Source organism: Chiloscyllium punctatum, chromosome 10 (assembly GCF_047496795.1).
Source record: "Chiloscyllium punctatum isolate Juve2018m chromosome 10, sChiPun1.3, whole genome shotgun sequence".
In the NCBI taxonomy this organism is placed as follows: Eukaryota; Metazoa; Chordata; class Chondrichthyes; order Orectolobiformes; family Hemiscylliidae; genus Chiloscyllium; species Chiloscyllium punctatum.
In genome coordinates, this window is record NC_092748.1 from 118,326,924 (window position 1) to 118,347,743 (window position 20,820).

The following is a 20,820-nucleotide window of genomic DNA, read 5'->3' on the forward strand; positions in this document are numbered from 1 at the left end:
AGGACAATTTACAGTCAGAGGGTCAGCAGCTTTTCCCCATACATTTACACTCCTCACTGATTATCCCCCACTCTCCTCACAATCAAACAAAAGTGACTATTTATCACCTCACACAGGAGCCTGCAGTGTAGGTGGAGACGAGGTGGGACAGTGACAGATAATTAGAGCTCAATTCCAAATCAGCCTAATCCTGACTTCACTCAGTCATGTCGAACTATAACAGTTATAAACAGCTAGTGAGTGGGAATTGGAAGCCTGGTCAATTTGACCGCTCATATTTCAGATTCAATGGCTGACATCAATAAATCCCAGTCTGTGCAGACAAGTCATTCATTTCATACAACAGAGAACAGTTAGAAATACTTTACCATCCTCAGGAGCCACAAGGTAAGAGCCATAAACTCTCTTCAGTAACTGCAAAGACAGACCACAGCAGACAGTTAATATGCGAGAGAGGCAAGTTTCTTCATTAAGCTCCCTAATTTAATAGGAGAGTCTGGCAAATTGTTATTCAGCCCAGTACTCAAACTAAAATGCTAAAATCTTTCAACACATCCATTTTACCACTAATTAAGTTCCTTTCAATCCTGAGGATTTGTAAAGATTAGAGAGATCTTTACTTCAAACTACATTGTAAGCACCCCACAAATACTTGTTAGGGACACTGTACAGGGAGTACAGTGTATCCCCGCTGTATCGAGCCTGTGCTGAATCTGTCCTTGGAAATTGTTAAGGAGCAACAAGAGAAAACTACCCGACTCCATCCTCCCCTATCTACTGGCTTCAGATAGATCAGCCCACGGCATTACTGGTGAGAGTTTTCATTCAACAATCATTGTGGAGATAAGGCCCTGTCATGCTATGTAGCACAAAGCTAAATGGGCCAAGTTTCAAATAGATCCAGGAACTCAAAACTGGGTATCACATCCATGAGGCCTCCACGGTCTATCTGCAGAAATGAGACCAACCCCCATAAATAGTAACCTAATGTCCACCTAACTCTCTCTAACCTTGGTTCAGTGAAGAATGCAGAAAAGCATCCAGGTTTCAGTGACAAATGGCAAGCAATATTAATGCCAAGTAATTATCATTTCCTACAGAAAAGGATCAAATCATCCTCCCTTGGCTTTATCACTGAATCTGCTGTTTCAACTTCCTGGGATTACTACTGACAATGAATGGAACTGAACTTAATATAAATACTCAGGTTACAAGTGCAGAGGACAGTAAGCAACTACCTAGCTCCTCAAATCCTGCCCATCATCTACAAGGCACAGGTCAGGAGTGTGATGGAATACTTGCCTGGTATCCCAGCCACACCTTCAGCATTTGTTTCTTTCATCAGCTACAAACACAGCAGCAGTGGACACCATTTACAAGATGTGTTGCACTTACATCTGCCAAGACAAGGTCTTCTATCAGAGTTGGGGGGTCCAAAACTAGAGGGCATAGGTTTAAGGTAAGAGGGGAAGAGTTAAAAGGGATCTAAGGAACAACTTTTTCATGCAGAGTGTGGTGCATGTATGGAAAGAGCTGCCACAGGAAGCAGCAGAGGCTGGTACAATTACAGCATTGAATGGGTATATGAAAAGGAAGTGTTTATAGAGATATAGCCCAAATGCCGGTAATTGAGACTACTGAAGAACCTCGATTATCGGGAGGAGGCCGAGATCCCGATGGAAACATTACATCAAAGACGTGCTCCCAACACTGATTGTGTCTTTGTTTACAGTGATTAAAAGTCAACTTTGCTTACTGAAATGCTGCCGAGAACTGCCCTGGGCTGATTGGAGCCCAGGCACCATCTCCAAAAGACTGATCTCCTGCTCCTCCACCCCCACCCCCCTACATTTTCCCTGGATTTTTACACAGGCATGTATCCCAAATCCCCCTTCCCCAGATAATCTCTCCAATATTGTCCTGTGCAGGATAAAGGTGAACCTGTCAAAAGGTTGTGCGAGACTGTGTGTGTACGCGTGCATGTGGTATTTGGAGACTCATCCTCCCCTCTCTCTGGGAGAGGGAGGAAAGAAGGGGCCAGTGCTGGATGGCGTTGGGGGGGGAGGAAAACAGTGTTGGATGGCGTTGGGGGGGGGGGGGGGGGGCAGTGTTGGACGGCATGGGGGGAGGGGGCTGTGTTGGACGGCATTGAGGGGGAAAGGGGCAGCGTTGGATGGCGTGGGGGGGGGTAAAGGGGGGCAGTGTTGGACAGGGGATGGGGGGGTGAAGGGGGCAGTGTTGGATGGTGTTGGGGGTTAGGGCAGGGTCGGGTGGGGGGCAGTGTTGGACAGGGTTGGGAGGCAGCCATGAGGGTCGTGTTGGATGGGGGTGGGAGTGTGGGGGCTCGTGTGCTGTGCTGCTGCTGCCTGGTCTCCTGAATAGGGAGCGGACTCTGAGCCCCAGAGGAAGGGCATTGAATCAATTCATTGAATAATCAATTATCCGAATGAAATAGTGCCCGTCCATCTTGTTCAGATATTCTGCACATTTATTTAGGATATCTGGTTGGCATGGAGGAGTTGGATCGAAGGAACTGTTTCTATGCTGTATATCTCAATCACTCTATGACTCCATGCCCAATACCATTTTCATCTAGAAGGACAGGAGCAGCAGATTCATGTGAACACCACCTCCTGCAAATTCCTCTCCAAGGCACTTACCACCCTGACTTGGAGATCTACCCCTATCCTTCAGGGTTGCTGGGTCAAAATTCTGAACTGAAATTCAAAATAGGCAAAAAATGCTGAGTTAGCCAGCTATGTTCACATACCACAAAATAATACTTTAAAAAAACTGTGCAGAGCGCATTTTACCCTGTGCTGCCCCTATCCTGGGAGTGTTTGATGGGGGACAGTGTAGAGAGCTTTACTCTGTATCTAACCCTGTGCTGTCCCTGTCCTGGGGAACAGTTGAGTGCATTTTAGTTTCAGTTTGAAACAGGAGATGCTTTACTGTGTACCTAACCTGACCTGTACCTGGGAAATGCATTAAACCTATTTTGAGAGATCGAATCTCTCTCATCCTGATAAAATTCAAAAGTTCAGAAGATAAAATTACTAAAGTAGAACATTGATACTTTTTGATCATACATTGTGAACTGGAGTGGGTGGTGACTCTGCAGAACAAGGTAAGAACCTCACAGCAGAAGCTGATTTAGGAACTGAGTCACAACTTCCTGTCTTACAAACAGCAGAATGAAATACCATAAAAGGATTAGTTCGGGTGTGCTCTTTGCTTAGATGAAGGCTGGTTCTAACCACAGACTACACTTTATAGTTAACTGCACACCCACAAAGCAGAGTTCCCAACACAGCCATGCAGGCACAATCCTGTCTTCCACAAACCCCACATCTCCCAACATCACTATCCCTCATCCATCCAAACCCTGTGCACTATGTGGCTACTGCTGGGTTGGAGCAATGGAGAGGGCATTTTTGGGGGCAGGGTGATTGCAAGTTGAGTCAAGGTAGGATCAATGCAACAATCTCTTCTCATCAGTTGATCAGCTAATTAAATTTTCTACAACACTGCACAGATCATTAGAATGGGCAGTGAACCGGAGAGAAAAGGGTGAGGAAGGAGGAAATTTAGCAGCCACTAAAAAAAAAATAGGCGTAGGGAGGCTAGGACAGGCTTGAGACAGGATCTTCTTAGAAACCAGCTGAACTGAAAGTTATACTAGTTTGATCTTCTCAACTATCAATATCAATCAAATATCCATTTCTCTCAAAATGTAACCAGCATTGCCAGGGAAGCTTTCATACAGCCCCTGATAGATCAGAGGGAACCCTGTGGCCTATGATTCTTGCTACATTGCTGTCGGAAGATGTTCACCACAGATCATCAGTTAACAACTTCACCTTTTGCTGCACTCGAATGAGAATCAAAAACCGTTGACAGGAAGTCATCAAGGAGGGAACTCTGGGTTTTAAATTTACAATTTAAGTGAAAGTAGCCAAAGAGCTTCACATGGTCTGTGGCATAACTTGCTCAGTCAGCTCATGGACAAGATAACAATGAAGATTAATGCAGAAGCAAAGTTCCAAATTCATTCCCAAGGTTTTATTTTTAAAGTTCCACTCTCGGGATATTGTTGTCACTGGTGAAGTCAGTATTTGTTAGCTACCTCTTGCTGCCCAAGATGGTGGTAAGGTGTTACCTTCTCAAACTGCTGGCAGTGTTTTGATATTATGGTTATGAGTCAAACCCCTTCACAGTGTAATCAAGAGTCAGCCACGTTGCTGTAGGTCTGGCAAATTTCCTTGCCTAAAATCATCAGTGAGCCACTGGGGTTTTTATGACCATCCATGGTACCCCCTCCATGGTCAGATAGTGAGCTGATACTGGTCAGCAGAAACTAGGAACTCTAGGGTGCTCAAGGAGGGAACGATGGAGCAGAGGTAAGGAAAGTGATCCTGTGCTCTACTCCAAGACTGGTTTAACAAGTTCTTGGTTTTCCAAGAATGTGACGGTGAGCACAAGGGGGCATAGCTTTAAATTGAGGGGTGATAGATGTAGGACAGATGTCAGAGGTAGTTTCTTTACTCAGTAGCAAGGGTATGGAATGCTTTTCCTGCAATGGTAGTAGATTCGCCAACTAAGTACATTTAAGTCGTCATTGGACAAGCATATGGACGAACATGGAATAGTTTAGGTCAGATGGGCTTCAGATTGCGCTGACCAGTCATACCAACAGAGGGCCGAAGGGCCTGTACTGCGTTGTAATGTTCTATGTTCTATTAACATTCTCATTCATCCAACTATGTGGGAATAAGAACAGTTTAAGAAGCTGGTTTCCTACTTTCAAATAAACACAATCCTTCTCCTCTGTAACCTCATTCAATGAACCTGACCTCCTTCATTCCTGCTTTCACAATCAATCAATTCCCCAGTCACTTCTCTCACTGGGCACATTGCAGTGGATGAATCATAGAATTTGTTTTCCCTGAAGCTTCAAACTCAGGTTATCCCCAGAAAGGGAATATCTCAAATTTCACACCAGGGTGGTGAGACCATTTGGCCCATCATCTTCCTGAAGGTTCTTTCAAAGAACTCGAATAAAGGTAAAATACTGCAGATGCTGGAAAAGTGAAACAAACAAAATGCAAAACTCAGCAGGTCTGGCAGCATCTGCAGGGAGAGAAACTGAGTTAACGTTCAGAGTCTGGTATAACTCTCCTATAGAAATACTATCTCTATTTCTTTCTCTGCAGATGATGCCAGACCTGTGAATTTCTCCAGCATTGCGTGTTTGCTTCTTTGAAAAAGAGCTATCCAATAAACTGCACTTTGAAAGGATAGTGGAGGTAGGTTGAGGTAAGACAAGAATGACCCACTGTGCTAATCCACCTTCACACCGTCTCTGGCCTGGATACCATGAGAGCATAAGTTGTAGGAGCAGCTGTTCAGCCCCATCAGCTCAGCTCTGCCATTCAATGAGATCATGGCTGTTCTGATAATCTTCAACTCCACTTTCCTCCCTTATCGCCTAACCCTTGACTTGCTTACTGATTTCTGGATTAGTGGTGCTGGAAGAGCACAGCAGTTCAGGCAGCATCCAACGAGCAGCGAAATCGACGTTTCGGGCAAAAGCCCTTCATCAGGAATAAAGGCAGTGAGCCTGAAGCGTGGAGAGATAAGCTTATCTCTCCACGCTTCAGGCTCACTGCCTTTATTCCTGATGAAGGGCTTTTGCCCGAAACGTCGATTTCGCTGCTCCTTGGATGCTGCCTGAACTGCTGTGCTCTTCCAGCACCACTAATCCAGTATTTGGTTTTCAGCATCTGCAGTCATTGTTTTTACCTTGCTTACTGATTTGTCCATCCCAGCATTCAACAGTCTGAGCTCTTTGTGATAAAGTATTTGATAGATTGACAGCCTTCAGACCAAATTCCTCCAGATTGCTGTTTTAAATGGGTGACCCTTTACTCTGAGATTATGCACTCAATCCTAGACATTCGCACAAGGAAACAACTTCTTCATATCTAACATGTCAAGTCCCTCATAGTCTTATACATTTCAATAAGGTCACATCTCATTTTTCTAAATTCCAATGAGTATCAGTCTAAATGACTCAAGCCCTCCTCACATGAAAGTCCCTCCATACCTGGAATTAACCTAGCAGTGGTTTGACTTGTATCTTTTAATTTTAGCAAGACTTCCCTATTTAATCTCTGATGTAAAATCCAACAGCCAATTTTCTTTCCCTACTACCCTCTGAACTTGGATGCTAGCTTTTATGTAATTCAAGCACAAGGAGCCCCAACTCCCCCTCTGCAACATAGAACATAGAACATAGAAGAATACAGCGCAGTACAGGCCCTTCGGCCCTCGATGTTGCGCTGATCAAAGCCCACCTAACCTACACTAACCCACTATCCTCCATATACCTATCCAATGCCCGCTTAAATACCCATAAAGAGGGAGAGTCCACCACTGCTACTGGCAGGGCATTCCATGAACTTACGACTCGCCGAGTGAAGAACCTACCCCTAACATCAGTCCTATATCTACCCCCCCTTAATTTAAAGCTATGCCCCCTTGTAATAGCTGACTCCATACGAGGAAAAAGGTTCTCACTGTCAACCCTATCTAACCCCCTAATCATCTTGTACATCTTTTTACAGTATTTTTCCATTTAAATAATATTCAAGTTTTCTATTCTTCCTGCTAATGTTCAAACGTTACAATCCCATCTGCCAAGGTTTTGATCATTTAAGTTTCATGTAAAAACACCAGGTTAATTAAATGAAGTGACATCTGATAGCAGAGTGGCAAGCTCACTCTGCATAGGGTCATATCGATGAAGAATTCATCGATCATTGAAGACCAGAGATAACTCATCATGCAAAATATTTTTGAAGGATTTTTGAGTGTTATGATAATAAAACTAAGGGAGGAAATGCTGGAAATCCTAGGGGTGGAGAGATGGACAACTCCACACATTTGCTCCCAAATGACCCATACTAACAACATCTCATCTTCACATCCAATCCTTCCATGGCCGTATGCTTTTAATCAGTAAAATCCTACAGGCTTCTGAGAGCTCTGCCAATGTCAGTACATCTGATGTTTAATTTCCACTATCTGCAGCTCCCTTCATCCTCAACATCTCTATCTCTCTTTTCATCTTTAAGGCTAGCTACAAACATTTTGGTCACTGGACCTAATATTTTCTTATGTAAATAGTGCCATTTCTTTCCCCCCAGTGAACTTCCATGAGGTGCTATGGGATACCTTATGAATTTAAAGGCTATCCATAAATGCAAGATGTTAATATTTGAGAGCGAAAACCTTCCAGCCAACTTGGTTACAACTTACCTCATCTGCTCCATGGTCCTGCAGCTCTTTGTAGAACTTTAGGGCAATGCTGACCATCACTTTGGTCTTGTCCCCATTTGGGTTGGAAATGTGATAAAGGACGCCATCAAAATCTGGAGCAAAACGGAAATGTAGGAAAACGTTCAAAAGGAACCTTGACACATATTGGTGCTCAGTTAACACACACCCAAGACCCCTCCGAAAAGAAAATCACCCTATCTCTCCAAACCACACAAATGGTGTGCCAGACATGAGAGGTAGAGACAGACAAAGGGATAAACCAGCATCTTCCACTTGGACATTATGGTATCATCTTTGGATGTAGCTGACATTACATTGGGATTAGTTGGGGAGCACAGGAAATGTAATGTGCTCCTCTCTGCCCTTCGGATTCTGCACAGAGCAGAAACCAGAGCACTGTACAGCACAAGCACGGCAGTCAGCTTATAGAACCAGGAACTGTGACACATCTGGAGCTACAACGTACACCAAAAGCTATTAGCAAACCATATACATTAAATGCGACCCCAGGATGACACATCACCTCCCTGGTGCCAGGGTCAAGGATGTAACAGAGCAGCTGCAGGAAACCCTTCTAGGGGGAACAAAAGAGGGATCAGCCAGAGGTCAGAGTCTACATTCTTACCATCAACATCAGTGGGAAGAGGCAGGAGATCCTGAAGGCAGATTTCAGGCAGTTACGAGGAGAAGAACAAAGCAGGATTGCAACAACAGTAATCTCCGGATTACATTCAGCGTTGTATGCGACCTTGTATAGGACAGGAGGATTGGCTGATTGATTGAATACATGGCTGAAGAACTGGTGTAGAAAGACCAACAGATTTCCAAGGATTTGGAACAGATTCTGGTGCAGGACCAGCTGGACAGGATACAGGACTGGGACTGATATCCTCACAGGGAGACTTGCTCGTACTGTTGGGGTGGGTTTAAACTAGTTTGTCAGGGAAGGGAGATGAGAATCTGGGGGTAATCCAAACTGCAAAAAATAGTTGGTAACAGGAAACTGAAAAGAAGGTTTATAGGATCCTTGGGTTTAAAGATGGAGGCTGAGAGAATGAAAGCAAGGAAGTAATGCTACACCTCTACAAATCGTTGGTCAGACGACATTTGGAATGTGTTCAGTTTTGAGCACCTTATTTAAGGAAGGATGTTAAAAACCTGGACAGCGTGCAAAGTAGATTCACTAGAAAGATACTAGGAATGAGGGAATTTAGATGCAAAGAAAGATGAGAAAGATTGGGTTTATTCTTGTTGGAACAGAGAAGATTAAGAAGCGACCTTATTGAGGTGTTCAAAATGAAGAACAATTTTGACAGGGTAAAGAAGGATATTCTGTTTTCATTAGTTGGTATGTCAGTAACTAGTGGTCACAATTTCAAAATGGTCAGTGTGAGATCTAAGAGTAAGATGGGGTGAAACTTCTTTACTCAGTTGTTAGGATTTGGAATGCGCTGCTTGGGAGAGCAGAGGGGACGGATTCATTGGAGGTTTCAAAAAACAGCTGGAGATATATTTGAAAGGGATGAAGTCAGAGGATTATGGAGATAGGGTTGGAGAATGAACTAGAATGGGCAGCTGTTTCGAGAGCTGGTAAAGACATCATGGGCCAAATAGCACCCTTCTGTCCTGTAAAATGCTGTGATTCTATGGCAAAACACCAGGAAGACTAGAAGACAGGAGAAACAAAATTGAGCATCAAGTATGCTTCGAAAGTAGAACAATGTCAAAAAGTGAAAAAGTTAAAGGGCATTCTATCTGAAAGCACACAGTATTCTCAACAAGCATATGATTTGAAGATATAACTGGAGTTACATAGTTATGATCCAATTGCCATTACAGAAACATGGCTGCACCATGACAGGACTGGGAACTCCACATTCAATGTTTAGGAAGAACAGTAAGGTGGTGTTGGGCTAATAAGGAATGGGATCAGTACATGAATAAGGGAGGATCCCAGATCAGAAGAACAATGAATGGAATCTGCCTGGGTGAAATTAGGGAACATTAAAGAGGCAGCAGACCATGGCTGAGGTGATTTCTAAGCCACAAAGTAGCAGTGGGGTGGGGCACAGTATGAACCAGGGGATGAGAGACGTATGTATCACGAGAGTTATCGTGAGTGACTTCAATCGGAACGTAGACTGGGTAAACCAATTGAGCACCAAAGCTGCGGAGGATGAGTTTCTGGAGTGTGTTCAAGATGATTTGCTACAGCAGATGTCGAGGAGTCGACTGAAGGGCAGGCCATTTTAGATTTAGTTTTCTATCTCTCAACCTTCTCAAAAATCTAGTTTTCTGTAACAAAAATGGGTGAGTTAACAATCATGTTGCAAAGGAACTCTTGGCGATGAGTGACTGCAATGTGGCAGAATTTTACATTATGTACATTAAAATGAAGTCGTTCAATCTAAAGCAAGGATGTTAAATGTGAATAAGGACAATTATGAAGATGAGGCACAAACTGGCCGATGTGAAATGCGAAGATGATTTAAGACATGACAATGGACAGTCCTTAAAACAGTACATGACTGACAGCAAGTATACAATTTGTCACATGATGCAAACATTCAATAAATGTTACTCAAGCTTTGCCAACAAAGGATGTCAGGACTGTATAAGATTAAAAGAAATAGCCTAAAAAGTTATTAGAAACAACAGTAAATTGGAAGATTAGGAGGCTTTAGTAAACACAAAGGAGGGCCAAGAAACTGATGGGAGAATAGAATATAAATGTAATCTCAAAAATAACAAAAATGGACAGTGAAAGCTTCTATAGGTATGTAAAAATCAAATCTTCGGCTAAAACAAACGTGGGTCCATTGCAGGCAGATCAGGAGAATTTATAATGTGGAAATAGAGATATTAGATTAGATTCCCTGCAGTGTGGGCACAGGCCCTTTGGCCCAACCAGTCCATCCCGACCCTCCGAAGAGTAACCCACCCACATCCATTTCCCTCTGACTAATGCACCTAATGCTATGGACAATTTAGCATGGCCAATTCACCTGACCTGCACACCTTTGGACTGTGGGAGGAAACCGGAGCACCCGGAGGAAACCCACGCAGACACGGGGAGAATGTGCAAACTCCACACAGTCGCCAGAGGCTGGAATCGAACCTGGGACCCTGGTGCTGTGAGGCAGCAGTGCTAGCCACCATGCCGCCCTGGTAGAGACCACAGAATCCCTCCACAGTGTGGCAGGTCATTCAGCCCGAGACCGCACTGACCCTCCCGATAGCACCCATTGCACCTCACTCCCATAACCTTGGCTAACCGACCTAATCTACAGATCCCAGGACACGATAGGGCAATTTAGCTCGACCAATCCACCTAACCTGCATATTTTTGAACAATGCGAGGAAAATCACGCAGACATTGGGAGAATGTGCAAATTCTGCAGAGACAGACACCCGAGGGTGGAAATGAATCAAGTCCCAGCAACTGTGAGGCAGCATCTTCTGGAACTAGAATTCTAAGTAGTGAGAGATAATTTGGAGATGAAGACAATTTTAATTAGTATCAAATGTTTCACTGGAGATAATAATGGGGTTGAAAGTTGATAAATCCCAAGTCTATATCCCAGAATGTTGAAGGAGGTGGCTTTAGAGATAATCAATTGCAGAATCGATGGAATTTTAGAAGATAATCAATGATTCCAGCAGATTGGAAGGCAGCAAACGCTATTTAATTGAGTGAGAGAAAGAAAGCCAGGAACTACTATCCTGATTCTATGACTTTACCTGTCAGTGTGACATCAATAGTAGGGATTGGGCAGTGAGCATGGACCTGTATTCCCTAAAGTTTTGAAGAATGAGGGTTGGTCTCATTGAAACTTCCAAAATATTAAAAGGGATAGCCAGGGCAAATGAAGGTAAGCTGTTTTCCCCTGGTTTGGGAGCCTAGAACTAGTCACCATAATTTAAAAACAAAAGGATATACAAAATAAGAATGTTTTTGTTGCAAACCCTTGGGATTCGCTACCCTAGAGGGCTATGGAAGCTCAGATTTTGAGCATTTTTAAAGGTAAAGATTGATAAATTCCTGGAGATGGCAAACAGGGTTATGGGGATGGGGTGGGTAAAAGACAACAAGTAGCAGGCAGGCACGAGTGGGTGAATGGGTGGGCGACAGGTTTAGACAGTAGATTTGGATTGGCTCAGACTTGGAGGGCCGAAGGGCTTGCCCCTGGGCTGTAAATTTTCTTTGTTCTTCTTTGACTCACTCCTGTTCACATATGGAATGCTGCGTTTCATATACAGAGGCATCATGTACAAGTAGTAGGGAGGCGGTGCTGAACATTTGTAAAGCATTCATTAAATTCTAAAGGGGAGTCCTTGAACGGGTGCAGAGGAGACTAACTAAAGTGCTTCAGTTTAGCTACAAGGTGGGACTGGAGAAACTGGGGCTGCTTTCCTTGGAGTAGAGGAGCTTGACAGGAGATTTGATCAAGCTGTATCAGTTTGTGAAGGAATAGATAAGTCAAAAAAGGGATGGTGCTGCCATTGGCTGATGGCAGAGTTTAAGGCTTTTGGGCGAGACATACAGGTTGTGAGGAGGATGATGATGAGTAGCAATATCCTGAGACACGCTCTGCCCATGATGAAGTGGAAGCAGAGACGATGAATGATTTCAAAAGGAGACAGGACGGGCACTTAAGAAAATAAACTCTCCCAGACTACTGGGATAGACAGGGTGAATTGGAGTGAATGGATTGCTCGACAGAGAGCTGGCATGGACTTGACCATTTCCTCACGTGCTGTTATGACTCAAAAGACGTCAAGGCAGAAGCAACCTACACTGAACCGACATGCGGACCCTCACACCAAGCTGCTACCATAGCAGTGATATCAGCGGAGAGATAGCCAGGCCAAAGCTTACCTGCAAATGTCACTTCCACTGTGTCAGGTTTGTTCCTGCAGAGAAAGAAAGTGTTAGCTCAGACAGGAATTTAAACAGCAATATACACCCACATAACTAAAATTGTAATTTCAATCAACTGTAGTCCCCATCTCTAACAGTCCTTCTCACTAGGAAGGTCTGTGCATTATTTGACTGTGTTCTCAGGGTCTGATCAATGTCTCTCCCGAAACTGATGCAGCAAAAGGAGATTATTTGCACCTTGCTGTGTGCACCTGCCCGCATGACGTGACTTCTCTGTGTTATCTGAAACAATGATCCCAAGTGATGTAATGCCTTTTTACCAATGCAAATTTACACAAAGGATTAATGCAGCTGTGTGCGTGTACCTCTCCAACAAGATTCAAATCTCTCATTCTACACACATTTCCTTCTCCTGGTGTTGAAACTTGGGGCCATTTAACTGTCTGACTCACTGATTCTTATCCATAACTCAACCCTGTGGGTTCACCCCACACAGACAACTCTAACCTCTCACCAGGGGTTTGGTATGATTTATTGTTGTCACACGTACAACAATGAAACAGACTGATAAGCTAGAAGAGATATCTGTTAGGAAGGAAGATGTGTTGGACATTTTGAACAACTTGAGGATAGACAAGTCCCCCGGGCCTGACGGGATATATCCTAGGATTATGTGGGAAGCAAGAGAGGAAATTGCAGTACCGTTGGCAATGATCTTCTCGTCTTCACTGGCAACGGGGGTGGTACCAGGGGACTGGAGAGTAGCGAATGTTGTGCCCCTGTTCAAAAAAGGGAATAGGGATAACCCCGGGAATTACAGGCCAGTTAGTCTTACTTCTGTGGTAGGCAAAGTAATGGAAAGGGTACTGAGGGATTGGATTTACGAGTATCTGGAACGGCACTGCTTGATTAGGGACAGCCAGCACGGATTTGTGAAGGGTAGGTCTTGCCTTACAAGTCTTATTGAATTCTTCGAGGAGGTGACCAAGCATGTGGATGAGGGTAGAGCAGTGGATGTAGTGTACATGGATTTTAGTAAGGCATTTGATAAGGTTCCCCATGGTAGGCTTATGCGGAAAGTCAGGAGGCATGGGATAGAGGGAAATTTGGCCAATTGGATAGAAAACTGGCTAACCGGTCGAAGTCAGAGAGTGGTAGTAGATGGTAAATATTCAGCATGGAGTCCAGTTACAAGTGGAGTTCCGCAGGGATCAGTTCTGGGTCCTCTGCTGTTTGTAATTTTTATTAATGACTTAGATGAGGGAGTCGAAGGGTGGGTCAGTAAATTTGCAGATGATACAAAGATAGGTGGAGTTGTGGACAGTGAGGAGGGCTGTTGTCGGCTGCAGAGGGACTTAGATATGATGCAGAGCTGGGCTGAGGAGTGGCAGATGGAGTTCAACCCTGCCAAGTGTGAAGTTGTCCATTTTGGAAGAACAAATAAGAATGCGGAATACAGGGTTAATGGTAGGGTTCTTGGTCAGGTGGAGGAACAGAGGGATCTTGGGGTCTATGTACATAGATCTTTGAAGGTTGCCACTCAGGTGGATAGAGTTTGTAAGAAGGCCTATGGAGTATTATCGTTCATTAGCAGAGGGATTGAATTCAAGAGTCGTGAGGTGATGTTGCAGCTGTACAGGACTTTGGTTAGGCCACATTTGGAGTACTGTGTGCAGTTCTGGTCGCCTCACTTTAGGAAAGATGTGGAAGCTTTGGAGAGGGTGCAGAGAAGATTTACCAGGATGTTGCCTGGAATGGAGAGTAGGTCGTACGAGGATAGGTTGAGAGTTCTCGGCCTTTTCTCGTTGGAACGGCGAAGGATGAGGGGTGACTTGATAGAGGTTTATAAGATGATCAGAGGAATAGATAGAGTAGACAGTCAGAAACTTTTTCCCCGGGTACAACAGAGTGTTACAAGGGGACATAAATTTAAGGTGAAGGGTGGAAGGTATAGGGGAGATGTCAGGGGTGGGTTCTTCACCCAGAGAGTGGTGGGGGCATGGAATGCGCTGCCCGTGGGAGTGGTAGAGTCAGATTCATTGGCGACCTTTAAGCGGCATTTGGATAGGTACATGGATGGGTGCTTAATCTAGGATAGAAGTTCGGCACAACATCGTGGGCCGAAGGGCCTGTTCTGTGCTGTATTGTTCTATGTTCTATCTATGTTCTATGTACCTAAGTACAGTGAAAAGTTTTGCTTTGCATGCAGTACAGGCAGGTCATACCACACAAAGATCACAGGGTGATTGAACAGAGTGAGGAATACAAAGCTATGGCTGCAGAGAAGGTCCACAAGAAGCAAGATCAACATTAGATTTGAAACCAGAGTGTTTTGTTCAGAAGTCTAATAGCAGGGAAGACACTATTTTTGAACTTATTGATATACGTATTTAAGCTTTTTATCTTCTGCCTAATGGAAGAGATTAGAAAGAAGTTTGCTGATCTGTCTTGCTTTGAGAGCCCAAGGTTAATTCTGCCTCCACCCCTATGCCCACACACAATGTGATTTTCAGACCATCCCCAGCAACCTAGCACAGGGCTCAAATCTAATAGAGACCAGATCCGTAGTGTGATGTGATCAGACACTCAGTTCCCTGTGCTGTTGTTAGTGACTAGCTTTTATTAACAATTAGCTTTTATTTAAAAAATAACAATAGAGAGTGTGGAGAACAAGCTGGTTTCCCAGGAGTGCAATGCAAAGTCAGTTTTGACATTTACTGCTTCGCCCTCTCCTGACTGGGGAAACCAAACATGCAAAAAATCAAGAACAGGTACTCAAGTTAACTCTCAGCAGTGAACAGCCTACATTCAACATGGTTTTAACTCCCGACTTCTAACAATTCATTTTATTTTCGAACTGTTTTGTACCTCAAACCAGCTCAGTTGCGCTGGTAAGATTTGGTACAATTTAGATCCCCTATTTCGATGCCAGACACAGGCTGCAACCAGGCCATGAGTTTCACAGGCACAAAGTGCCCTGGCTATCTTACCCATGGGACCCAAGTGCCAGTTCAGTGTGGGCACAGAGATTACATCCTCCCTCAGTACCAGATGTCAGGTAAGAGGAGTGCACAAAAGTTTCCTTACTGATCTGAATCAGAACATCATCGGTTCAAGCCTGTTCCAGATTCATGAGAAATAATTCAGACTGACAACTGAAAGTAGTGCTGCACTGATAGAGCAACAATCCCTTCTCATTCACCAATCTACTGTCCCAAGAATCAGTCTACTGAATTACTGATGCACTCCTGCTAATGGCATTTTTAAGTAAGGAGATTCAAACTGCACACAATACTCCTGATGTGGTCTCACAAAAGCCCTATATAGCTGCAGTAAGATGTCCTTGTCCCTATACATAAACCTGAATGGTTGCTGTGTCTGCTTGCTTCCTGTCAGTAACCAGTGTACCAGGACACTCAAATCCTTTTGGACATCAACATTCCCAAATCCATTGCTTTGGAGATGATGGAAAAGTAGTTTGCCTGGATTAGAGAACATGAGCTATAAGGAAAGGCTAGAAAAACTTGGATTATTTTCTTTGGAACAGCGAAGGCTGAAGGGAGACTTGAGATGCAAAGATTGGGTTGATGTTCAGAATCCTTTTCCCCCAGAGTTGACATGTCTAATACTAGGGGATGTACCTTTAAGGTGAGGGGTGAAGTTCAAAGGAGAGGCAAGTTGTTTTTACAGAGAATGGTAGGAATCTGGAACACACTACCAAGGTTAGTGGTGGAGGCAGATATGTTAGGGGCATTTCAGGGGCAAAGAGTCTTGGGTGGGATGCCAACTGGCTTCATGGCCACTTGTTTTCACACTGGGGATTCTTTGATAAATTCAATGACGATGTTGTCCAATCCCACTGATATTTTCAACATTTTCTGATATTGAAACAGATCGAGTCAACTCTAAGTTAACCAGTTGGTACTTCCCTGTATTCTCCTTCCCACCTTTTCTAAACAGTGGAATTATATTTACTACACTCCCAGCAGCTGGCACTGTAGAATTTTCAAAGATGATAACCAATACGTTCATTACTGCCACTGGCATGTAGGTTATCAGGCGAGGGAGTTATATCTATTTTCAGTTGTATTAATTTATCCAGTATTTTTTGAAATTTCACCCTCACTCGATCCTTGGTTCCCTATCATTCCTGGGAAGTTCTTTTTCTGTGAATTCAAAACTAAAATCTTTGTTGTCAATCATACTCCTCCTATATTCTTCTTCACTAATATTTTTCTTTTTATGTACTTATAAAAGTTTTTACAGTATGCTTTATATTCTATAGAATACTACAGCACAGAATAGGCCCACCATATAGAATCATAGAATCCCTTCGGCCCAACAAGCCCACACTGAGCCTCTGAAGAGTTTCCCACTCAGACCCATTCCCCTACCTTATTACTTTACATTTAACCCAGACCAATGCACATAACCCTACATCCCTGAACACTATGGACAATTTAGCTTGGCCAATTCACCTAACCTTTGATTTGTGGGAGGAAACCGGAGCACCCAGAGGAAACCCACACAGACAAGGGGAGAATGTGCAAATGTCACACAGAATCTCCCGAAGCTAGAATCAAACCCAGGTCCCTGGCACTGTGAGGCTAACCACTGAGCCACCATACCACCTATATTTGCGCCAACCATGATGCCATTCTGAACGAAACCTATCTGCCAGCACATGGTCTATATTCCTGTATTCCTTGCTTGCCTCGACCTAAATGCCACAAACGTGTCAAAAGATTTGCTTCTACCACTTCCCTTGGCATGGTGTTTCAGGCATCTACCACCCTCTGTGTAAAGAAATTTCTTGTATATCTGCCTTAAACCTTAGCCCCTTGTTATTTGGCATTTCCACTCTGGGATAAAGACTCCAACTAACCACCCTATCCATGTCTCTCAATTTTATATACTTCTGTCAGGTCATCCTTCAGCCTCTGACGTTCTCGCAAAAACAATCCAAGTTTATCCAACCTCTCCTTACAGCTAATACACTCCAATCCAGGCAACATCTTGTAAACTCTCTTCAAAGTCTCCACATCCTTCCTGTAGTGCGACCAGAGGTACACACAATACCCCCAAACTCGAGCTAACTAAAGGTTTACACAGGTGCAACATGGCTTGCCAATCTTTAGACTCAGTGTTCTGACCGATGAAGACAAGCACGCCATACACCACCTTTACCACCTTATCGACCTGTGCTACCAGTTTCAGAGAGCTCTGGACTTGCAACCCAAGATCCCTCTGTTTATCAACATTCCTCAGGGTCCTGCCATTTACTGTAGAATTTCCTGTCGCATTTGACCTCAAAAATGCATCACCTCACACTTGTCCAAATTAAACCCTGTCATTTCTCTGACCAAATTTCCAACTGAAGTATATCTTGCTGTATCCTTTGACAACCTTATTATCACAACTCCAATTGTCATGTCAGTGATCCAAACAGCTATATTTTATTTCATCCAATTATTTATATATAAAATTATAAACAGAGGTATCAGCACTGATCCTTATGCAACATCACTGGGCACAGGCCTCCAGTCAGAAAAACACTCTTCTACAATTACCCTCCATCTCCTATGGCCCAGACAATTTTGTATCCAATTCACCAATGATCCCATGCAACTTAATCTTCTGGAACAGTGTTCCATGAGGGACCTTATCAAATGCTTTATTAAAGTCCATGTTGACAACATTCACTGCGCTATCCTCAGTTATCTGTCACTTCCTCAAAAAAAACCCAGTCATGCTTGTGAGACAAGATCTCCCCCACAAAGGCATGCTGACTATCCCTAATAAGTCCATTATTTGCCAAATGTGAGTAAATCCTGTAGTTAAGAATCTTCTCCGATAATTTCCTTACTGCTAATGTAAGGCTCAGTGGCCTATAATTTTCTGGATTAACCTGCTGCCCTATCTAAACAAAGGAACACTGACTAATCTCTCGTCTTTTGGAACCTCAGCTATGGCTAAAGATACAAATATCTCAGTCAAGTTCCCAGCAATCTCCTCCCCTGCTTCATTATCCTGAAATAGGTCCCATCAGGTCCTGGGGTCTTCGTATTTTTCATGACACCCACACCTCCCTCCTCAATATCGACTGACTCTGGAATATTAAAGTACTCCATCCGAGACTCACCATGTTCTCCTTTGTGGACATGGATGCTAAGTACACACTAAGGGCATAAACTCCCTTTGTGCTTAATTGGACCAGAGTCAGCCGCTTGCTTCTAATATACATATGAAATGCCTTGGGATTCACTTCAATCCTACTTGCTAAGGACACTTCATCGCTCCTTCTAGCCTTTCTGATTTGTGTAAATCCTTCTCTGCTTCCTTTATTTCTCAAGGGCCTTCTCTCATTTCGGTTTCCTTAACCTTACATATGCTTCCCTTTTCTTTTTGACTAAACTTCCAATATTTCTTGTCACCCAAAGTTTCAGAATCTTGCCATCCTTATCCTTCATTTTCACAGGAATAAGTTTACTCTCATTCTCACGGTGAGGAACCACTGAGAGCGGCCATGGAGTAGCACTGGACAAGATAGGCACCCAGGGAGTAGGGTGGATCAGCTCATATTTAAGACAGCCTATTGTTACAGAGCAGCTGGTCAACTAGGTGAGCTTCACGGTGCTGAGTACAGGATTTGTAAGTGATTAAAAGATCAATGCCCTTGGAGCCTGCATTGCAGCATGATCCTGTAATACTACCTGACATTCACCTACCCACCTCAATGGGGCCACTGTGAACCATCTGATCATTCTCCACATGTGGAGCAGGGATCAGGCGTTGATTAGGAATACAGGTGTATGTGGCAGCCATTTGTCCCTTCCAATCAATCACTCAGCCATTCTACACCAGGTAGGATGTATAGTTCAACATCAGATGGTTTCTACCTCAGCACCTCCATATCCTTCAGATGCAATCAGGGGTGAACACAGTAATATTGCCAAAGCATTTATCCAATCTGTACATTGCAAGGTCCTAGAAGCAACACTGATACCAGAGATCAAGTGGTCAGCCTCAGCCATGGGGCAAACAACCATCTACTGGGGACACGGGATGGCTGAGGGATGACACAGAGCAGAGCAGAGGCTGGGTGGGGGGAGTGCAGAACAGTGAGCAAAGACGGGGGGGGGGGGGGGGGGGGGGGGGGGGAGAGAGGGAGGAAGTAGAGAACAGTGAGCAGAGACTGGGTGATAAATTTAGATCCAGGCAGCTTCAGATGATCAGGGCAGACATGGGACAGAGAACAGAGGAGGGGGAAAGCAAAGAGGAGATCAGAGTACCCCAGGGCTGGGTTAGCGGGGGGGGGGGGGGGGGGGGGGGGGGGTAGAGGGGGGGGGGTGGGGGTTAGCGGGGGGGGGTGGGGGTAGAGGGGGGGGGTGGGGGTTAGCGGGGGGGGGGGGGTGGGGGTAGAGGGGGGGGTGGGGGGTAGAGGGGGGGGGTGGTGGGTAGAGGGGGGGGGGGTGGGGGGTAGAGGGGGGGTGGGGGGTAGAGGGGGGGTGGGGGGTAGAGGGGGGGGTGGGGGTAGAGGGGGGGTGGGGGGGAGAGGGGGGGGTGGGGGGGGAGAGGGGGGGTGGGGGGGGAGAGGGGGGGTGGGGGGGAGAGAGGGGGGGTGGGGGAGAGGGGGGGTGGGGGGGAGGAGGGGAGGGGGGTGGGGAGGGGGGGTGGGGGGGAGGAGGGGTGGGGAGGGGGGAGGGGAGGGGGGGTGGGGAGAGGGGGGGTAGGGGTGGGGAGAGGAGGAGGAGGGGGGGAGGGGAGGGGAGGGGAGGGGGGGAGGGGAGGGGAGGAGGGGGGGAGGGGAGGGGAGGGGGGGGGGAGGGGAGGGGAGGGGGGGAGGAGAGGGGAGGGGGGATGGGGAGAGGAGGGGAAAGGGGGTGGCAGGGGGCAGGGTGGGGTGGGGGTGGGGGTGGGGGTGGGGGTGGGGGTGGGGGTGGGGGTGGGGGGGGGATGGGGGTGACCGGCTCAGGCCGGACCCGGGGCCTCCCGCTGATACAGAAACAGTCCCCGGGCCCGTACCCCGCGAGCGCATTCTCCAACTTGAGGCTGAGGGTCTCCTCCACGATGCGGTTGTTAATCTCCAGCAGGATCATGGCGGCAGCGGCAGGGAACCCGGGCTCACTCTCGGCCTCTCCTCAAAACCCAGAGTAACCGGAAACAAGGCCCGGACACGCCCGCAGAACCACTTCCGCATCCGCTCAGCGCGGCATAGAGGCCTTTCACTACCCCGCGGCATCCTGGGATATCTCACCACCATTGTTGCATTCATTTCTCCAGCTTCCTGAAAACCTTCAGAGAGATATCGTCATCTCTGCAGAGGTGAGATAGGTGGGCAGAGGAGAGAGGGAGATGTACGAAATTAAACAGATCAGCTAAACATTCGGTTGATGGATGCTTTCTCAACGCCTTTAAAAACTCGAGCAATAGCTTGAGGCCTCTGAACTAGCATATGAACCTGGACGACTTAGAGGGTAACAGTTGTTAAGCAAACACAGAGGCAGAGCAAGTGAGGAAGAGGGAAATGAGGTAAAATATAGATTTGTCATAGGGTGAAAGGTGGGAAATATTAAAAGAAACAAAGCGTTGAGTAG

At 45.4% G+C, this 20,820-nt stretch overlaps 1 protein-coding gene across 1 annotated transcript in view; it reads right to left on the minus strand.

The window, feature by feature from the left end:
* The window catches only part of arpc2 (actin related protein 2/3 complex, subunit 2), a 43,231-nt gene extending 22,824 nt beyond the window's left edge, over nucleotides 1-20,407 (minus strand). The window contains exons 1-4 of the mRNA XM_072580042.1: nucleotides 20,249-20,407; nucleotides 12,221-12,255; nucleotides 7,321-7,433; nucleotides 369-414 (exon numbers count right to left, since the gene is read on the minus strand). Coding sequence (XP_072436143.1) covers nucleotides 369-414; nucleotides 7,321-7,433; nucleotides 12,221-12,255; nucleotides 20,249-20,322 — 268 coding nt within the window. The 5' untranslated portion in view covers nucleotides 20,323-20,407. The remainder of the gene's footprint in view (nucleotides 1-368; nucleotides 415-7,320; nucleotides 7,434-12,220; nucleotides 12,256-20,248) is intronic.
* Between the last annotated feature and the right edge of the window lie 413 nt (nucleotides 20,408-20,820).